Here is a 19,315-nt window from a genome sequence, read left to right as displayed (position 1 = left end):
AAAACGCACTTGCTTGAAAATCTCTGAACAGTGCTTGGAGCGTTTTAACAAGAATAAGACCGATTTTGTGCATCAATTTATTACTATGGATGAGACTTGGATTCACCATTACACACCAGAATCCAAACAGCAGTCAAAACAGTGGATAGAAGCCAGTTGTTTAGTGTCAAAGAAGACAAAGTCTGTTCCATTAGCAGGAAAGGTCATGGTATCAGTGTTTTGAGATGCCAAAGGAATTTTGTTTATTAATTATCTTGAAAAAGGCAAAATAATAACCGGGGAATATTATTCCGATCTTTTAACAAGACTAGGCGAAAAAGATTCGTGAGAAAACACCAAGTTTGCAGAAGAAAAACATCTTTCATCAGGACAATGCACCTGCCCACAAAGGTATTTTGGCAATGGGAAAATTAAGGGATCTGCACTATGAATTGTTCAAACATCCAGCATCCACCCTATTCTTCAGATTTGGCTCCCTCTGACTTTTATCTCTTCCCAAAACTAATAATCTTCCTTGCTGGTCAGCATTTTTCTTCAAATCACGAGATGATTGCAGCTGTAGAGGGGTATTTTGCAGATCTTACTAAGAACCACTACAGGGATGGGATAATGGCGTTGGAATAAATGTATTAGTCTTATGTTGAAAAATAAAAATCATTTTTAAATTATAAATTCGTTTTTTCATTTGTTAGGCTGAGAACTTTTCAGACCACTCTCATACAACCTGAATCGTACCTTTCCCTGATAATATTCTAAGATTAGCTTTCTGAATCCCAGAAAATAGACATTACTTTTACCAATAAATATGATTTTTTTTTTTTTTTTAAGCAACATACCATTTCCAAACTATCATTTGCTCTCTGGCTCACACCAAAATATTCCTCTAAACCAGTGTTACCAAAATTTTCAGTACCCGCATATCCCTTTATGGTTTAATAACATTCACATGTCCCATTTAAGGCAAGTCAGTTTGGGAGAAGTTATATTTCATTCTAACATGAATAATTAAAGTTTAATATTTGCATTATAATAAATTTCAAATTAATGTGAAAATTTAATTTTTAAACACATTTTGATCATACAAATCCAATAAATAGCAGCTACAAAAGGGCTGTCGATGCACAATATATAGCATCAAAATCCTTAAATCCTTCACTATTTGATCTGCTTTGGCTCAAAAATTTCTCTACCAAATCAATCTGCCCTTTTCATATGTTCCCTGTATCGCTCTCCAAACTGTCAACCACTCTGAACCTCTCTCTCTCTCTCTCTCTCTCTAAAGGTCAACTTTCTGCAGTCTAAGTATACCGATAGTGAGGTCATCCTTCTTAGGGACTTCAATGTCCCCAAGAAGGATGACCTCACCTTCTCCAGTTTCACAGATCAAGCAGGCAGGGATGCTGAGGTGTTTGCTATCAGCAATGACCTATCTCTATCTCAGATGAATCTTCCCACCAGAATACCAGACAACCCTATCCAATTTGCCAACACTTGACCCCTTCCTAACAAGCTCCTTTTTCAGGTATACTGTAGTTGTCAGTTCTCTTGGAAACTCAAACCAACCTCATGCAATTCTTTTTTGCTGCAAAGCAACCTACATCCACCAGTCAGTCTCATGCCCTTGGGCACCAACTGAGACGATCTCAGTGACTTATATTCCTCCTTCCCATGGTCTGACTACTGCTTCAGTTCTTCTGATCCAAACACCTGCTCAGACCAAATAACAGAAATCATCCTCACAGGAATGAAATGAAGGCTTTCATTCCCTATTCCAGTCCAAACACTCAGCCACCATCCAAGCCTTGGTTCTCAAAAAAAAAAAAAAAAAAAAAAAAGTGTGTCGATGATGTAAAAGAAAAAACCTTCTGCTTGCCACAATTAGCTCGAGACCAAAACTCCATCTACCCTTTCTGCAACCCACAACAGTAAAAGAATCATCACTCAGTCCAAGTCAGACCCTGAAAGGGCCAAATGCTGCAACCTCACCTCTTGCTCAAATAGCAGTCGTTCCTTCTAGTCTTTTGCCGAGGCCACTGGGTGCAACTTCTGACTACCCAGGTTTCCACCACTCTCACATACAGATGGTACTGTAGTCACCTCACCAAAAGACAAGGCCAACTTACTTGCATCACTCTTCTCTTCCAATTCCAGCATTGATGACCTGGGCAAAGTTCCCTCCACTTGACAAACAATGGCTCTCTTCATGTCTCCCAACAGAAAAAAAAATTCGAAGAAGCCTTAACACAAACAGGGCATCTATTACTGATGGTATCCTATTGTGTTAAAAAATTGTGGCCCAGAACTTTAGCCAGAAATCGATCCTATTAAACTGACATCTCCCTGACAACATGGAAACAGGTCCACATCCAGCCCATTCCAAAGGTGATAAAAGTCAACAAACATACTGTCCAATTGTTCTCACTTCTGTTCTCTCAAACCTTATGGAAAAGGTCATCAACAACAAAATCTGGAACTGTCTAGAAAGACACCAACTAATCATGGCCAGCAGTATGGATTCCACCACTTTTGCAATCTATAGTTGATCTTGCTTTCACCACCCACTTTGGACTCAAGCCATGGAGAAATTTGGAGAAACTCATGTGGTTGCCCTCAACATTTCAAGGGCATTCCATCAGATTTGGCACAGAGGCTTACTCACCAAACTGCCATCCTATGGGCCTTCTCCACCCTGCAACTGGATCGTCAACGTTCTCATTGGTTGCTCACTATGTGTGATGGTAGATGGCTTACTCTCCTCAGATTTCTGCATCAATGCAGAAGTACCCCAGGGATCTGTTCTTTCACCTACTCTCTTCCTCTTGTACATAAATGACCTGCTCTCACAAACTTTCAATCCTACCCATAGTGTAAAATCTCGCGAGAAATTAATTTTTTAGGGAATTTTCGCTAAAGATTTTACAATTGTTTTTGTCTGAATTGCTTTTAAAAAATGTACTTAGTAAGATATAAAAATATAAAAGAATAATTCGCTGTTAGAACGAACCTGCACTTTAGACTAGTTAAGAGCTTAATAAGAATTAAGCTGGATTAGCGGCGAAATCGTACGGTCAAGTGGCCAGCGACGACGTCAGTTCTTTCATTGCTTCTGGCTAATCTGGGAATACTCTAACTTGAGAACAAAGGAAGGAAAATAGAATAAAAGGCAATGCAGCACGTGGTTCTAGGTTTTTTGGTCCTTGCCTCTTCACCTACGAGAGCTCCTTTCCACAATCCAGGAGGTTCGTTTTCCTGCCTTCATCACCCTATGTTCACCGCTGCCAGCTCGCTCTAGGCTCCCAATAGCTACAGCAGAACCGCAGCGCATTCAATGAAAAAAAGTTCGAGGATCAACCAGACAAAGGACGTTCTAGTTCCAATGTGTATAACGGACTGTATATCGGCCTTTCCTCTTGAGATTATTAGCAAGTAAGCCAGTAATTTGTTGTAGTATGTTATGTGTATGCGACTCGAAATCTTAAAGGATTGAGAGAGGTTACTTGTTAACTAGCAGGAAAAGTGAATGTGAAATAATGAAAAATTATGTATTGTTAAGTATGTCTAATTCGCAGGTTGACTGTGATAGTGTCTGAATTAGTGTCATTTAAGTTTTGAATATATTGGAAGAAAGTTGAATGTAATCCCTTCTGGAATACTTATAAGCCAAGTTGTGTCATAGAAGACACTTTTATATCAAGGCAAACCAGGGTTTTTCTGATAGTGAAAGCACTATAGTTTCTGTTGCTCAGATAGCAAGTAAATTTGTGTGTTTAAAGTGCTTTTGATTAAGTTAATCTTTAGTTAACTTTTATGTGCTCTTTATCACATCTTTTAGTTTGATAATAAATGTTTTTGTTTAGTAACTATCTGGTTCTCACTCCTTAGCCAATGCACTGTCCCAAAAATTATATCGAACCTACGGGAGCAGAATAGTTACGAGCCACGACTTGCATATAAACAATTTGTATAGAAGTGTTAAATTAATTTTGTCATCTTCTCACCCTGACTTTCAAACATAAAAAGATCAATTAAGTGGCGCAGTTGTTACGAATAAATAAATTTCTTAATTGACATTGTGCAATTGCTCAGGAAGTGTTACGTTAGACTTGCAACACGAGGTCTAATTAACAACAGAAAAAGAGGGGGGCAAGAATAAGTTTAAGTATGTACGCAGATAAATAAGCTGATAAACGAAAGACAAAGAAAAGAGATATTTTACAATAGCTGTGCTGATGACAGTGTACTCCATTCCTCCTTTTCATTTGACAAACCAATTAGTGCTCAAGTATTAGAATCGTCAAGGCATACCATGACCAAGGACCTGAACTCAGATCTAGCTATATCCCAGTGGGGCAAGGTCAACCTTATAAATTTTAATGCTCATGTATCTTCCCCTTACCTTCAGTAATAAGTTTACCTTCAAGAATAAGTTTAAGTATGTATGCAGATAAATAAATTGATAAACAAAAGACAAAGAAAAGAAATAAATATTTTACAATGCCGGCCTGGTTGGCCAAGTGGTTAGCATAACCGCTCTCCAGCCAAAAGGCTGCGGGTTCAAATCCCGGCGTGGGCATGGATGTTTGCGATTGTCTGTGAAAGTATTAGTGGTGATAGGCGGCGGTAGATGGCATTGGTGTTAGATGATGAAGGTTGGTGGAGTGGTGGGACAAGAAGTTGTAGAGCGGATGCCCTCCCTCGATGAGTCTTTGGATTCCCTGGAAGTGTAATGTAATAATAATATTGAAACCCAAACACAATCAAGATTTCTCTTCTTGGACTGACTTGTGCCTCTGATCTTTCCTAGCATAATCATATTTCAACTATAACTTTTGCAGCCAACAAAAAACTTTTATTTTGCACAAGACACTACTTCACACCTTCGTAGCTGCTAACTCTATACAAAGCCCAAATTTGTCCAGCTATGGGTGATGCATCAAAATCCTCTCTAAGATTGCTCAATTCTATCCAGAAAAGGACAATCTGGATAATTAATGATCCCACTCTCACAGAATATTGTTTCTGCCTTGTGCCTCTTCTACAGATACTTTCATGGACAGTGCCCTGCTGAACTGGCCACTATTATTCCTTCCCCCATCCTAATCTTAACAATAATGGTGGCATAAAAATTCCAAGAATTCGGATGGCACACATTCAGACCATTTAATTCAAGTTTTCCAGCAAACCCTGATTTTAGGACTAAGCAATTTTTCAGCTTTTATTGGCCACCATCCATACTGGTTTATTTTAATTTATATGTATACTTATGAGTTAACTTTGTGATGTGAACATGTTGCTCTATAACTTAATTTAGTAACATAACAAATAATAACAGAACTAGCTTTGATGCAATAATAGTTTTAATGGTTGACCAGTAACTTTAGCACACTATGTACAGTGCAGCCTATTTCTTTGTGTGCACATGCTCCAGATGATGACCTTAATGTGAAGGTCAAAACGTCGAGTGATTATTTTGGTTTATATTAAACTGAAGTTTTACTCTAACACAGTAGTTGTTTCCATAATTTTTAAGATATATTCTAATCATCGTGTAAGCATGAAGGGGAAAATTTAAGTCTTTTGTCCCCCCCCCCAAGAACCTTTCAGATATCCATAAGATACACATGCCACATTTCAGGAAATATTGATCTCTAAACACAATGAACCTCAGACATCAAAAAAATTCAAAAAGGTAGTCAAGTGTTCAAGCATAACTTAAAGATACCAAGAAATTATATACTTGGTTTAATCCTTTATCCAAGTCTCAGCAAAGTTCACGTCTGAAGTATTTTCAGGACTGGGGCAACTCATATATAGAAGCTAATCAAAAGGTATATGTATTTGTGACTGCACACCCAGACTATTAATGCAAATACAATACAACGTTTATGAATCGAAAAGTGTCCTCTTCATGAAGCATTAGTATATTGTGTTTAATTTTAGGAATCATGCAGCATCAAGAAATAATTAGTGGCGTCTTTAATGGGAATAAATTTAAAAATATAATATAGGTGATAGTGCTATTCAGTAGATGTGCACTGCAAACCTTGAATGTTCGCCCGATATATATATATAGAGAGAGTTTGAGAGGGGTCAAGTTTAGGGGTGTCTTCAAAATGTTTCCTAAAAAAATTAGCAAGAGCAGAAAGAGGGGACTCCATAGCTGTGCCTTTTTTTTTTTAACACATAATGCCATATATTACCTGCTACAAATAGTATTTTTGTCTGTAAATTGTGTTTTCATCTTCATATATATCTTCAAAATTCTTAAGTCTTCCCATGACCTCTTTAGCTACTTTTAAACATAGCTGTTATATTTTTCTGTATTTTCTCATGGTATGTGCCAACAACTTAATATGCTCTTTTTCTATCCTTGCAAACAACTTTATCATATGCCTCCCTAGCTGAATTTGTTTTCTTCAGTTTGTCAGTGAAACACCAAGGTTTCTCTATTGTTCATTTTTTCTTGAATATTTGTATAGCTGAGTCTACAGTTCACCCTCTAAATGCTGCTTGACTAATTCTTTAAGTCTTACATATTTCTTTTCAGTATCATGTTTATCCTGCTTAAAACTAAACACTTATTTCAAATACACTGCATGCTTATACTCATGTCCTGATTCACTGTAAAGATATCACTATTATTGAATGACACCTCCAAGGACTCATCAAGAGAGGGCCAGCTATAACTCAAATCTACTATCAAGTCAAATCAAGACTTGTCTTCTGTCCATGTGAATTCACACATCTCTGGTGCAATAGCAATGAATAGTCAATCATGAACAGAAATTCTGTAAGCAATTGCCATTATGCTTTGGTTATAGCTGAGAAATACTATAACTTTGTAATTGTTTTAATATATATAAGATATATGAGATGTCATGTTTGTAAAAATTGAGCAGGAAACAAACTAACATGGAAATAATTTTAATCAATATACAATTTGTCTTACTATCTAAGGGATCCTAAGTACATTAACAATGGAATACAAAGTAAAAAGGAATAAAAAAATTTTAAAAAGTTCCATTACATATGTAAGATGAATGAATGTCAGCAAATTCCTAATTTAAAAAGAAAACCAAGATGATCAAGAAGGCAGAGGACAAGGAATATGATAAACTTATACTTCATTACACATCCCTGCTCTAATATGCTCAGCTAATTCATAAAAACATCAACAACATGAATGAACAATATATTCATAACACATTCATTGTGTAAAATTATCTGTTCAAACATGTTTCAAATCTACAAATTCAATTCGTTGATGGAGATGATTCGTAGTGGAGGTTCGGTGTAGTGGTTGAGGCAGTTGTAGGTGTCCTCCCGCGATGAGTCTTCGGACTCCTTGGAAGTGTCACGAATAATAATAATAATAATAATAATAATTCTCGAAATGACTTAGGATTTTTTTTTTTTTTTGGCAATCCTACTCAAAAAAGGTTAGTACATAATGTAAAGCTGAAACATCTTCACAAAACTATTTAGAAATCTACTTTTAAGCTTAACTTGAGTATGCAGACTGGCATCTAACTCCAAAAAAGCATTTTAAACACGCTACTAAATCTCGTGTCTTTGCATGTCAGGCTCAATGGCCTAATAAAGACAAGTAGGCTTGCTTTATAAAAACTTAAATGTTTTGAACAGGACAGTTAATCTCTCCACATCTGTCACCCCCTTCCCTGACAGTTATAAGATGAATAGCAAAATTTCTGAGAGGAACCACCTTACTCCCCTAAGAAAAGCTGATAACTGATTGAATTTCTATATTAAGTTTTTAACATCCTAGATAGAATTTGAACCCAAGGATTTATAACCAAAGCACATAACTATAGATTGTGCAATCATTTACATTCAAATATTAAAATGGTTATAACAAACTAAGATGACCAAATTCACTGCTGGCAGTCCTAGCAAGCATGGATGGGTCTCTAGTGTCAAATGCTGAGGAGAAAAGTTCTGATTTAAATTCAAATGACTGGAAGAGAAGCCATTTTCAGCCTTTCACTTGATGTTAAAAATTAGTTTCAAGTGGAGGCTGAATTTTATTCTCTATAAAACAGAAAGCCAATCCATGGCATGTGATAATGAACTAGCACGAACGAGATTTGTGCTAACCAGAAAGTGTTACAATATGAAAAATCATTGAAATTCATATATATATATATATATATATATCCGTTGGTTTACAACCCTAGCATATTTCATACACAAAGCATCTGCAATTCTGTATGTAGACAACTCTTCAGGTTGTGCTGCTCTTTCATGGCAACTGGCACTTTCTTGTCAATGCTACAGTTGAGAAGTTAATGGAAAGAATGTTCCATCAATTCATGAAACGTTTGCAATTCTGTTGAATACTGTAGCATGTTCTGCAATATGACTAGCATTTACCTATTAATAACACTTACATTCATGCCAGTGCCTCCCATTCTTAGTACAAGAATGAATTACAAGATGCAAATAAAATAGCATACAGGAAAGTACCTTTTCTAAATAACGGTTACTAACATCCTTAATACTCGACGAATAAAGACCATTTATGAAAATCATATGCCAAAGAATTGGGCATTATTTCAATGATTAATGATATTAATATTAAAGCAGTTCTATTGCAAACTGTTCTTACATGATGCTGGTTGCAATAACAACATGACAGTACATAACAGGAAACATTTCACAAATGGTTCATTAGGTTATGCATACTAAACCATTTTATTCATTAAGTTTTTTTTTTAAACTGGCCAAACAGTTTAGAAACAAAACTAAATCCACATGTAATCCAGTTAAAATTTGGCTTTCTAATCAAAATCTAACATGAGCAAGTTTTCCAGGGAGAAACTGACATTTGTAACTTTTGCAGTGGCAATGCTCCTCAGTAAGGAAAGCACTCACAAAACAGGGATACCAACATGCAGTATTTTGAGGTAGTCATTTCAAAAACTGCATAGAAAATTTAAAGAATGTAATTCTCATTTAAATACCTCAATACCAGTTAATTCACAACTGTTCCTCTTGTAAAATTATTACTAATATTGTCAGTGATTCAGAATTAGAACAGTTGTGTCACTGATTGATTCTATTCAGAAAGTACCAATTTAACTCAATCTTACTAAATTAAGGATGAAGTAAGACCATCGTTAGTTTTCAGTGCATATCTTTTCTTTACAAAAATGTTTGCAAAATGCAAAAAAATACTGGTTATTCTAATTAGTTATAAAGCAAATAGGATATAGCTAAATATTGCACCGTCTGAAATATTTTCTATTATTTATGTTTTCTATTATATATTGTCAAGCTATTCTTACCGCATCCAACAGCATGTAAAACAGTTTGCAATATAACAGTGCTTTCATGTTAATATCATTAAACATGGAAATAATGCATGCTTCTTTAACATATGATTTGATATTTCCATAAATGGTATTTTATTGCCAGATTTTATGCATTTTATTGCATATGGAGTATTAAGAATGTTAGTAGCCACTATTTAAAAACATAGCATAGGTAGACAACCTGGCCTGGTTGGCCGAGTGGTTAGTGTATCTGCTCTCCAGCCAAATGGCTGTGGGCTTGAATCCCACCATGGGTATGGATATTTGTTATTGTCTGTGGAGATGTTAGTGGTGATGGGCAGTAGATGGCAGTGGTGTAGACATAGTTGGTGGGAGTGAGTGGCAGAGACGGGGAGTTGCAGAGTAGGTGCCCTCCCTCAATGAGACTTTGGACTCCTTGGAAGTGTCACGTAATAATAATAATCCCAAGCTTAATGCATCCGTTAACAAAAGTAATTTACTAGTCTTGAATGACAATGAGAATACTGTTTTAGTTTGATGGATTAAGCCTGGTTAGAAACCACTAAACAGTAAGATCAGTCATATTATGTACTTAGCAAGATTCAAAAAAGTGCACAGTTAAAGGATTATGAATCTAAAGTACCTTTCCTTTTAATCTTGTTCTTCAAACCTTGAAGTTCGCATTCCATTTAATAATTCAATTACTCATGAGATGCTGAATAATGAATCCTCCCAAATATGAATGTTTTAAAGTTTAACAGTAAATTTCATAAAGGCACCTTTTTTGCTTGGGCAAAAACAGTGCTTTATTTAATGCTACCAACAGATGAGAAAACCCTCAATCATTATCCAAATACATACAATGAGAAGGTGGAAAGAAATTAAAGTCAAAACCTGTTAGTTATTAGATAAAGAAACATTAAAAGAAGTGTATTCTTACAATTATTCACAAAGTATATTTTGATATTAAAGTTGAATTGAAAAATTTTGCTCAAAAATAGATATGGCCATGCTGACAGGAATATCCCCAATGTGTTTGAAAAGTACATCAGATAACTAATCAAGATATTGACAAACCAGCCAGTAAGCTGAAATTGAAGTTATAGTTCAAAATGAGAGAAATCCACATAAAAGTTCTGCCTGCCTTAATTAACAATTAGGCTATTATGTAATTGCATAAAACAAAGAAAGACCTATAGGTTGTAAAATGGCTCTTTCCAAAACCCAATAAAAAATTAAATTCAGATATTTATTAACTTGCAATCTGTAAGTAATAAACAATTATCAAACCATATCTATGCCCAGCTGATCACCGAGCATGTAACTGTACGCAGAAACGATAGGATAGAAATTTAGAATATACTGTATTATCAAGAAACAGGAAAATGTTTCTTTGGCATTCGCAACAAAGAAAACCAGCTCTCGTTAACATACGTTTCAAATTTTCGATTAGAATAAAAGAAATTCTGATATTATGACTATGAAATCGTTTAACTAAAATCTGTATAAATACGCAATCGGCAATACATTCAAGAACATCAAATTATGGAGCTTTCAAAAAAGCTTTTTTGTTGGTCATGGACAATTCAAATACCATAAAATTATCTCAATATAATTCAATTTCTAAGCTTCGTGTTTATTAAAGCTCTTTTTTTTCTTTTTTCCCCTGTAAAGTTAATAGTGTTTGGATATAGCTCTAAGAAAGATTTTTAAAAATACCTTCAGCTACTTCACAAAATTAACCATTGTTTTGATAAATGTGTCAGGCTCACATTAAATTCCTTTGCCAAAGCATAGAATGTCAACTTCAAATCTAAATCTAACGCCTAATAATTATTTCATCATTTTACACAATGCACCTAGTTAATATTACATTGATACAAGGAAAATAATGGGAGTTGCCAACACCAAGCATATTTAACGAATACGACAGCTGAATTATTACGCTTCATAAGCCTATCGTTCTGAACAAAACTCCCCAACATGTTTACTACTAAAGATCATTTTCTACTTACTATTCGGGATTCATTGTAGACATTACTTTTCAAAAACAATATATTCAAATAATGTGCTAAGGGAAAGCGAACTTCACACGGAACAGTTTCCTTAATACTTATTAAACCAATTCAAAACCTTCTAAAAAGAGCAAGATGGCTCCCTCCTCCCTCTTTCACGCAATGCGATCTAGAGGGTGTCTACTGATTGTTCTTCATGACGTCACTTACAAGACGTGGCAAGACTACAGCGCCAAATCACTATTTCACAACACCACTTGTTTTTATTTATTTTTTATACATATAGTACAAGCATTACACAGCATTATGAGGATAATAAGAGAAAAGTGCTGAAAGAGCAATCGCATTATTGCTCAAAGTACCAGAAATAACACTCATGAACGTCAAAAATTAAAAAAAAAAAAAAACATAGTTCGAAAATAACGATTGAGTCAAATAAAATGAAGATTTCATGTGTTTGTCTTATATCATGGTAGCTCACAGTTTGGTAAAAATGGAAAGAATCATCTCCGTCGAAATAATATACTCAAAGAAAGCAGGATATGCGATTCAAAATACATAAAAGTAGATCAGCTTCATATTTATGATTTTCTGGATATAAATTATAACTAATCTATAAACAAATAAATAATATTTTTCTTCCTCAAAAAGAATAAGTAACGCGAGGTAATATTAGAAATTTTATCGGATAGCATCATGACAGCAAAGAAATTAATTACATAATTTATCATAATTCACTATTCGTAATACCGATTATCATTAAATAAATGAAAATAAACTTTCTAAAGCTTTTTGATTAGTATTATGTCATACCTCCAAAGAATCATGAAAAGAGGGTATTCTATTTTTTACCGACACAGTCTCCACTCCTGACTTAATCCATCAACTTCGCCCAATACCATTTTCTGCATGCCAGCAATAGTATTATTCTCCTAGCAAAATTGCCTGTATGCGGGATAAAAAACCCAAGTCTCTGGCAGAAAAATCCCTGCTAACTCCATATGAAATTGTCTAACTCAACCTTCAATTGAAAATATAAATAAATAAAGATTCCTCTCCCCATGAAGAGAATCAAATGGTACTTTCCAGAAGAGGGCAATATATTCCATCATTCTTCCAAATGCACTGCAGAGGGGCATCATTCTGCAAATTACGAAGATCTTTTAGGATGGATTCTGGCTGCTCAACTATTAGAAGTTGAGCAGCCAGAATCCATCCTCTACTGTTACCAATATTTGAGCTCATAGGTACCAATTATTTTATAGGCATCGTGGCTGCACATAACTGCTACCATCTTGTGCTCCTGAAACCTAACACTTGTAATGCTATCTAGAACACAATTTTTATGGTGGATTTTCCTGAGATATGTAGTTTAAAAAAACCCTCGTCCGTGAAGAAAACGCCTAATTCTCTATGTCAGAAGACGACTAAATCCGGAAGAGGCTGAAAAAGGACTAGCGTCTTTCAGAAGAACACTGATTATTATTATTATTATTATTATTATTATTATTATTATTATTATTATTATTATTATTATTATTATTATTATTACAAGTATTATTATTAAAAGTATTTTTAGAATGAAAATTTCCAGAGTGAAAATTTAAAGATCATACTATAATAATAGTACAATGCATCTCTCTCTCATACCTTTATTGATTGTGGTGAAATATAGAATAAAATTTTACTATAACACACTTTGAATAAGAGAACTAAGAGATCTAAGTAGAACAAAGTTTCCCCTCGAAGAATTGATTGCAAGTTAAATTTTATGTTTAACTTAATAGTAAATTGGGTTATACAAATATGAACATTACAGATATAAATCGTCATGCATAATAGTTAAATAAGTTATCCATATATAACCTGAAACAAACAATGTGATAAATAAATGCATAAGTTTCTGTAGTTTTATAGTTCTGTAGATAGCTTCCTGTATTGAGATCACATGTTTTAAGATAAATAACGAATTTAATAAAATATAACCCTACAAGTTCCGTAAATCTTCAGACTTACATCTTCCAGTGTATCAGCAAAAAGCTGAACAGAAAAGATACTGGAAACAATTAATAACACATGTCAGATGTTATAGGAACATCACAATTCGTACATATAAATAAATAACCAGATGCTACTCTCACGTTCTGTAGCATCACGCATATTGTACCCTAGTTCAGCGGTAGTTAGATTTTTAATGAAAGAAGACAAAACTTGGTGTATGATTAAGCCTTGATTTTTGTTGGGTATCCCAGTATTTCAGAGTCTTACTTGAACTTTCTTCTAAAACAAGTATGATCAATATAAGGCATCAAGTTGTTTGTTGCCAAACTACTTGATGACCTGTAGTAGTTGTATGGGATGCCAAACCTGATTTATTCTGTCTTCTTATTTCGACGTTTCTTACGTGTTCAGACATGCGGATCTCTCCAGAACCTTCCCGTACGGCTTTACATAGCAAATGCCACAAGAGCAATGAATCTCATAAACGACTGGTCAATTACTATCATATCAGCATACCTGAAAAAATCATTGTTTACCTTAAATCAGAAAAACAGTACGAAAAAGAAAACTGAAGAAGAAATAGTTAAATTTGGAAATAAGAAAAGAAACTGGAAAGCAGTCACATCAAGATTTCTGTAGATATTTTATACAAAAAATAAAGAAACAAAAAGAAAAAAATCCCCAACGCTTTTAACATTCGAACTGAATAACATACATAATTTTATATATATCAATAAATGCCATTGTATGGAAAAACCGAAATCGATGCCCGGTAATGAACTTTGAACGCTCAGTACAAAGAGCATGGATCAGTTACAATGCAGATAAGAACACAAACCACTATACAAGCAAAGTATTTTTGCACAAAATTTATTTGCAGTGATTCCGGTTACATTACACTTTTTACGATCTTTCTCTAACAAAGGTGGTGGTTTCACTTTTTGAGACTAATGCTGCATGCCAGAAATTACCAGATTTACAATCCTTTCGTTTTGATCTCATCTGGAATAAAGTTTCCTTAAGTCTTCATTGATGTTCTTCTGCTGTTTTTATTGCTATCTACATTCAGAAAATTACTCTGTCTTTTCTAACATTGACTTCTGTAACTCCTTATCTTTGAAGCTTGATTTCCTTAGTCCAATGAAACAAACAGCAAAGTCATCTTTCAAAGTGACATGAATGGCCATACCTCCAATTATCTTATATTTTCTAATTCCAATGACAATAGATGAGATGAGGAAGTATTTACTATTAGCAATAACACAAATCGTCTCTCTGCAGGTACGAATACCTTTCCACAATCTAAATATCTCTGATATTTTCTAAACCATTTCACTTTTAGATATTCTCTAGATGTCACCTCTCTCCTTCTCTCGGTAACTCACACCATAATCTTTTGCAACTTTCTATTCCTACAAAGCTCTTCCTTAAGCTACTCCCTTAAACTACTCTCTCGCTTAAGATACTCTCTACACGTCGGAAACAGACTCTGGCATAAACATATCACAAGCCTTTATTACTATAAAAGTGCCCAAAACAGGACGAATTCCAGGATATTCGGTTGTTCTTTTCTGTACAGAGTTCTGCCAGTTCATCAATTACCATAATTATGGATTCTGTCTCTCTAGACCCAAAGTATATCTCAGCATATATCACCCACTTCTGGACAAGTTCAATACAAAGGTTTGGAGAAACCTATACTGTTGTTCGTAATACTTCCCAAGCATTTAATTGATTCTGATATCCAGAGCTATACTGTGATCCTTCAATCTTCCTTTTGCGTATATTACTGGATTTGGGATGTTTGTGCTTTCTAGATAGATTTATCTTTGGTCGATCACCGTATGTTATGATTATGATCTTTATTATAACTTGAAAAGTGCAGGACTGTTTCGGGGTCAGTTCTATCTATCACCCTTGTCCTTCTACATATAAAGGCTTCTCATTGACCAAAATTCCCAAATATCAGAAAAATATGTGGAAAAATCTACAATTTTTCTGATAACAGTATACAATTCAAATCATTAGATAAAGCAGCCGTCGAATCCACACTATTTTTCTGACATTAAAAATATTGTGTTAGAGTTAGGCACCACGAGATGGCAGCACTTTCTAGCTGCCTTCTTCACTGGGTACCGGTTAATTAGTGATAGCCTGGGCCAGCTACTCTGATTGGCTACCAGTGGAGATTGAACTGCCCACTCACACACACAAAAATATTGTATTAGGGTTAGGAACCACGAGATGGCGGCACTTGCTAGCCGCCTTCTTCACTATGTACCGATTAATTAGTGATAGCCTTGAGCCAGCTATCTCTGATTGGCTACCAGTGGAGATTGAACTGCCCACTCAGACTCCAAAAGTTAGATAGGGCTAAACGGCCTCGCCTAATCCCTATATATGGGAACAAAAATCTGTTAGCTGATTTTTAATTTTTTTTTTATTGCAGTGCACAAACATCCCAAATCCTCTACAACCAGTACTTAGTGCAATCATCGCCACACGATTCATCAACGGAATGAGGCACATTTATCATTTTCAGTGCTTCTAAAATGCAGTACTGACTTCTTTCTCGTAAAAGTGATCTCATTTCCCATTATTGTACCTTCGATGATACTCCAATCACCAGACAGAATCAAGTCTCTTTCACTCTCTCTCTCTCTCTCTCTACACGTCGGGAACCAACTCTGGCATAAACATATCACATTATAATCATTCATTTCTTCATCGTCTAAAAATAAGGGTCCTCATCTGCTCATGATGATACTCCAGCTGTTTACTCTCTGCAAATATCAAGATCCACCCAATGTTAGAACACTGTCCTTCATGTTTGGGATTATGTATGAGAAGCTTCTTTAAAATGTATCTACGGACTCTAGAGATGAACATATGTAATAATAGTAATAGAAATAAAATTCTGGTTGGTGAGTTGAGATGAGACCAATTCTCGTTAATCTTTTTAGTCTTTTTTCGTCAAATCTCGCCTATCTTTTAATGAGTTATGGATTTGGTCACTTATTATATAATAGGATAAACAAATAAATAGCAAAATACAAAAATAAGATATCATGTTATCATGATATCTGGGTGAGACATTTCCCCTACCATGCTAGATTTTTAAATGTTATGTTTGTCTTATGCGACTAGTCTATCCACAAAGGTAATCCCGGATGATATCTTAAGCAACACGATTCATATGAAATGTCAATATAATTAGTAATTTATTTTATTTTGCATATTTATTACCTTGAAGTATAATCGATGATGCATTGTGTTCCAGGACAGTCCAAGTTCTTGGCAAAACAGATTTTTCTGTATCACTGAATTTGATTCATCCATGGAACTGTCTCGAAATTTCTGGTGTATCAAACATTTTCCACCCATGTACGTGTATTAATATTAAGTATATTAAGAAAATATTGGTTTTTATTTTGACTATACTTGAAGAGACATATACTCACCAATATGCATGTTATATCTCTCGGTAAAATGTCGTTTCATAAGTAGTGCATCTTCAGAACACTATAATATGTTAAAATAAAATAAAATTAAACCATTAGTAGTCAGAAATAATCCAAACATCCCAAGTGCTGTTCGAGTCAACGAGGTTATGGTCATTCTCTTCTGGTAGCATGTATTTATTCTGTTCGCTTTGCTAATCTCTTCTTATATGCCAATTATTTTAATCAATATCACCTTCTTTTGTTGTTTATTGTTTGATAAAGAAGGACATTCACTTATTTCATTGGAATTCTTCTGATATTTGTCTGATTCAGAAATGGCAGTCGGGCACATTCTTTTTTAAATATTTCTTAATAAATCGTCTACATCCAAGTCCTTTATCATTATCATTCACACAACTGAAACATAGTCACAAAAAATATCATTCATGCAAACTTTTGATTGATAATTCAGAGCAATCCAAATTCTACCAAAGATTTTAAGAATAGTCTGTTAGGTAGGGTAGTAAAATATCGACTGTTCCAAGTAATGCCTTTTTTTATAGATCATATGTGGTCACTTCGTTGATATTTCATTATTGTATATAGTTGGAATTATTGTGTATGTAGAATGAATGATGAGAGAAAATTAAAAACGTTGCTGTTTGGAATTATTGAAGGAAAGAACAAAAGAGGAAGACCAAACAGAGAATGGGGCGATGACATCGTCAAATGGTGCAGAAACTCTATACACAAACTGAATCATCTTGCACAAAATAGAATGCAATAGAAGAATCATATCAAGATGGCAGCAGACACCTACGGGCATTGGACCCATTGTTGTTGATGATGATGATGATGGTGATATAGTTGAATAGTTTCTTTGAAATTGCACCAAGTGTTCCGATAACTATTAGGATGACTTTAGTATATTTAAGCCAAAGCAGGCAAACTCTGATTCCCAGATATCGATATTAAGTGATTTTTCCAGGCACCAAACGTAAGAAATCCATATTTTTTGCATACATGCAAATGAATTACTTTAACCACTTGATAATGATTGTAATTATAATCAATTTAGGAAATCTTGCTGCATGAGCTGATTAGATGTTCTACAGTCTCATCTTTCTGATCGCATAATCTACATATGCTGTTATTATCGATGTTCTAAATTTTTACATTGATTGCATTAGTTTGTGACGCCTGTTCTTGAGCGGCTAGAATAAATATTTCTGCTTCTTTTTTAATATACCCATATTGTAGTCATTGCTATATCTTGGTCACTTTAATATGTTCCTCAGTATCTCGAAAAATTAGTCGTTCAAGGGTTTATTTTTCCAGTGCATATATCGGTTATTCTGCTGTTTCTTTTTGTAATCGGATTAGTTTCCTAGTGCTTTTAGAATATCTTCTGGTGATATGGCTTGAAGCATTTGCTCAGTGCTATTGTCGATGTAATTTTTTTAATTAATTTCTTCTTCTTCCAATCTGTCTCAGTTTCAGCAGACTCCGTCCACCTATTTTTCTTTTTGGTAGTATACAGCCGGTCAATATCACTTCGTAGATGTAATGCATGATGCACAACCATTAATTTTCTAGTTTAGCAGTTCAATTTGTCCAATCTGTTATGTTAGCGCTGAATCGGATCACTGGTATTGTCCAAGAGTTCATTGCTGTAATTATGTTTGGTCCATCAAATTTTGTTTTTCAAAATATTTCTGAGTCTTTTAGTGTATTCCGCTGCTGCCTGTTGTTTAACTTTCGAGTGGAGAATATCGCTGGCTTCTAATATTCCTAGGAATTTATAGGATTTGCTAGCTTAAATTGCTTTTATACATTTCTCTTGATCAAAATTAAAATTGCTAGCGCCGTAAATTTTTCATCGTTTAATAGATAAAGTTGCACATTTATCCAAACCAAATTCCATTTTGATGTCCAGACTGAAAATAGGAACGATGTTCAGTAAAGAGTCTATTTGCTGTGCAGAATATCCATATAACTTTATCTGGTCGATTTCAATCGATGGTGAGTTAGCCGATCTCATACGGAGGTAGCAGGGTTTTTTCTCCCGGAAACTCGGGTTTTTCATCCCGCATACATACAAATCGGCCCTTCAGAACACACGCAATTTACAGACAAAAATTACTAGTTGTGGTGGTGTTGGAGGTGGGCGGTAGATGGCGTTGATTCGTAGTAGAGGTAAGGTGTAGGGACAGTTGAAGATGTCCTCCCGCGATGAGTCTTCGGACTCCTTGGAGGTATCAGGAATAATAATAATAATAATAATAACTTCAATTCATCCATATACATCAGATGGGAGATTTTAATATTATATTTAGGAATTTCATATCCAAGTTTTGTTTTCTTGAAAATCATAGAGAAAGGTATCAAAGAAATGTTGAAGCGCAATGACGACAAGGAATCACCTTGAAAAATTCCACGTTTAATGTTAATATCTCTGAATCGTTCATTATACACTATTAAAGTTGTTTTCCATGATTTCATAGCAGCAGCAAAAAACGAACGCTAACTCATATTTACAGTGATTTTATGATCCAGGAGTGTA

The 19,315-nt window shown here is 34.7% G+C and overlaps 1 protein-coding gene across 1 annotated transcript in view; it reads right to left on the bottom strand.

Annotated features, from left to right (window-relative positions):
- Positions 1-11,484, bottom strand: part of Rab1 (RAS oncogene family member Rab1) — a 117,772-nt gene extending 106,288 nt beyond the window's left edge. Inside the window, exon 1 of the mRNA XM_090400582.1 lies at positions 11,309-11,484. Within this exon, the coding sequence (XP_090256708.1) occupies positions 11,309-11,331 (23 nt within the window). The 5' untranslated portion in view covers positions 11,332-11,484. The remainder of the gene's footprint in view (positions 1-11,308) is intronic.
- Between the last annotated feature and the right edge of the window lie 7,831 nt (positions 11,485-19,315).

Source organism: Typopeltis vanoorti, chromosome 11 (genome assembly GCF_054136105.1).
Source record: "Typopeltis vanoorti isolate ZY-2024b chromosome 11, IOZ_Tvanoo_1.0, whole genome shotgun sequence".
Taxonomy (NCBI): domain Eukaryota; kingdom Metazoa; phylum Arthropoda; class Arachnida; order Uropygi; family Thelyphonidae; genus Typopeltis; species Typopeltis vanoorti.
This window is presented reverse-complemented; position numbering and strand designations above follow the sequence as displayed.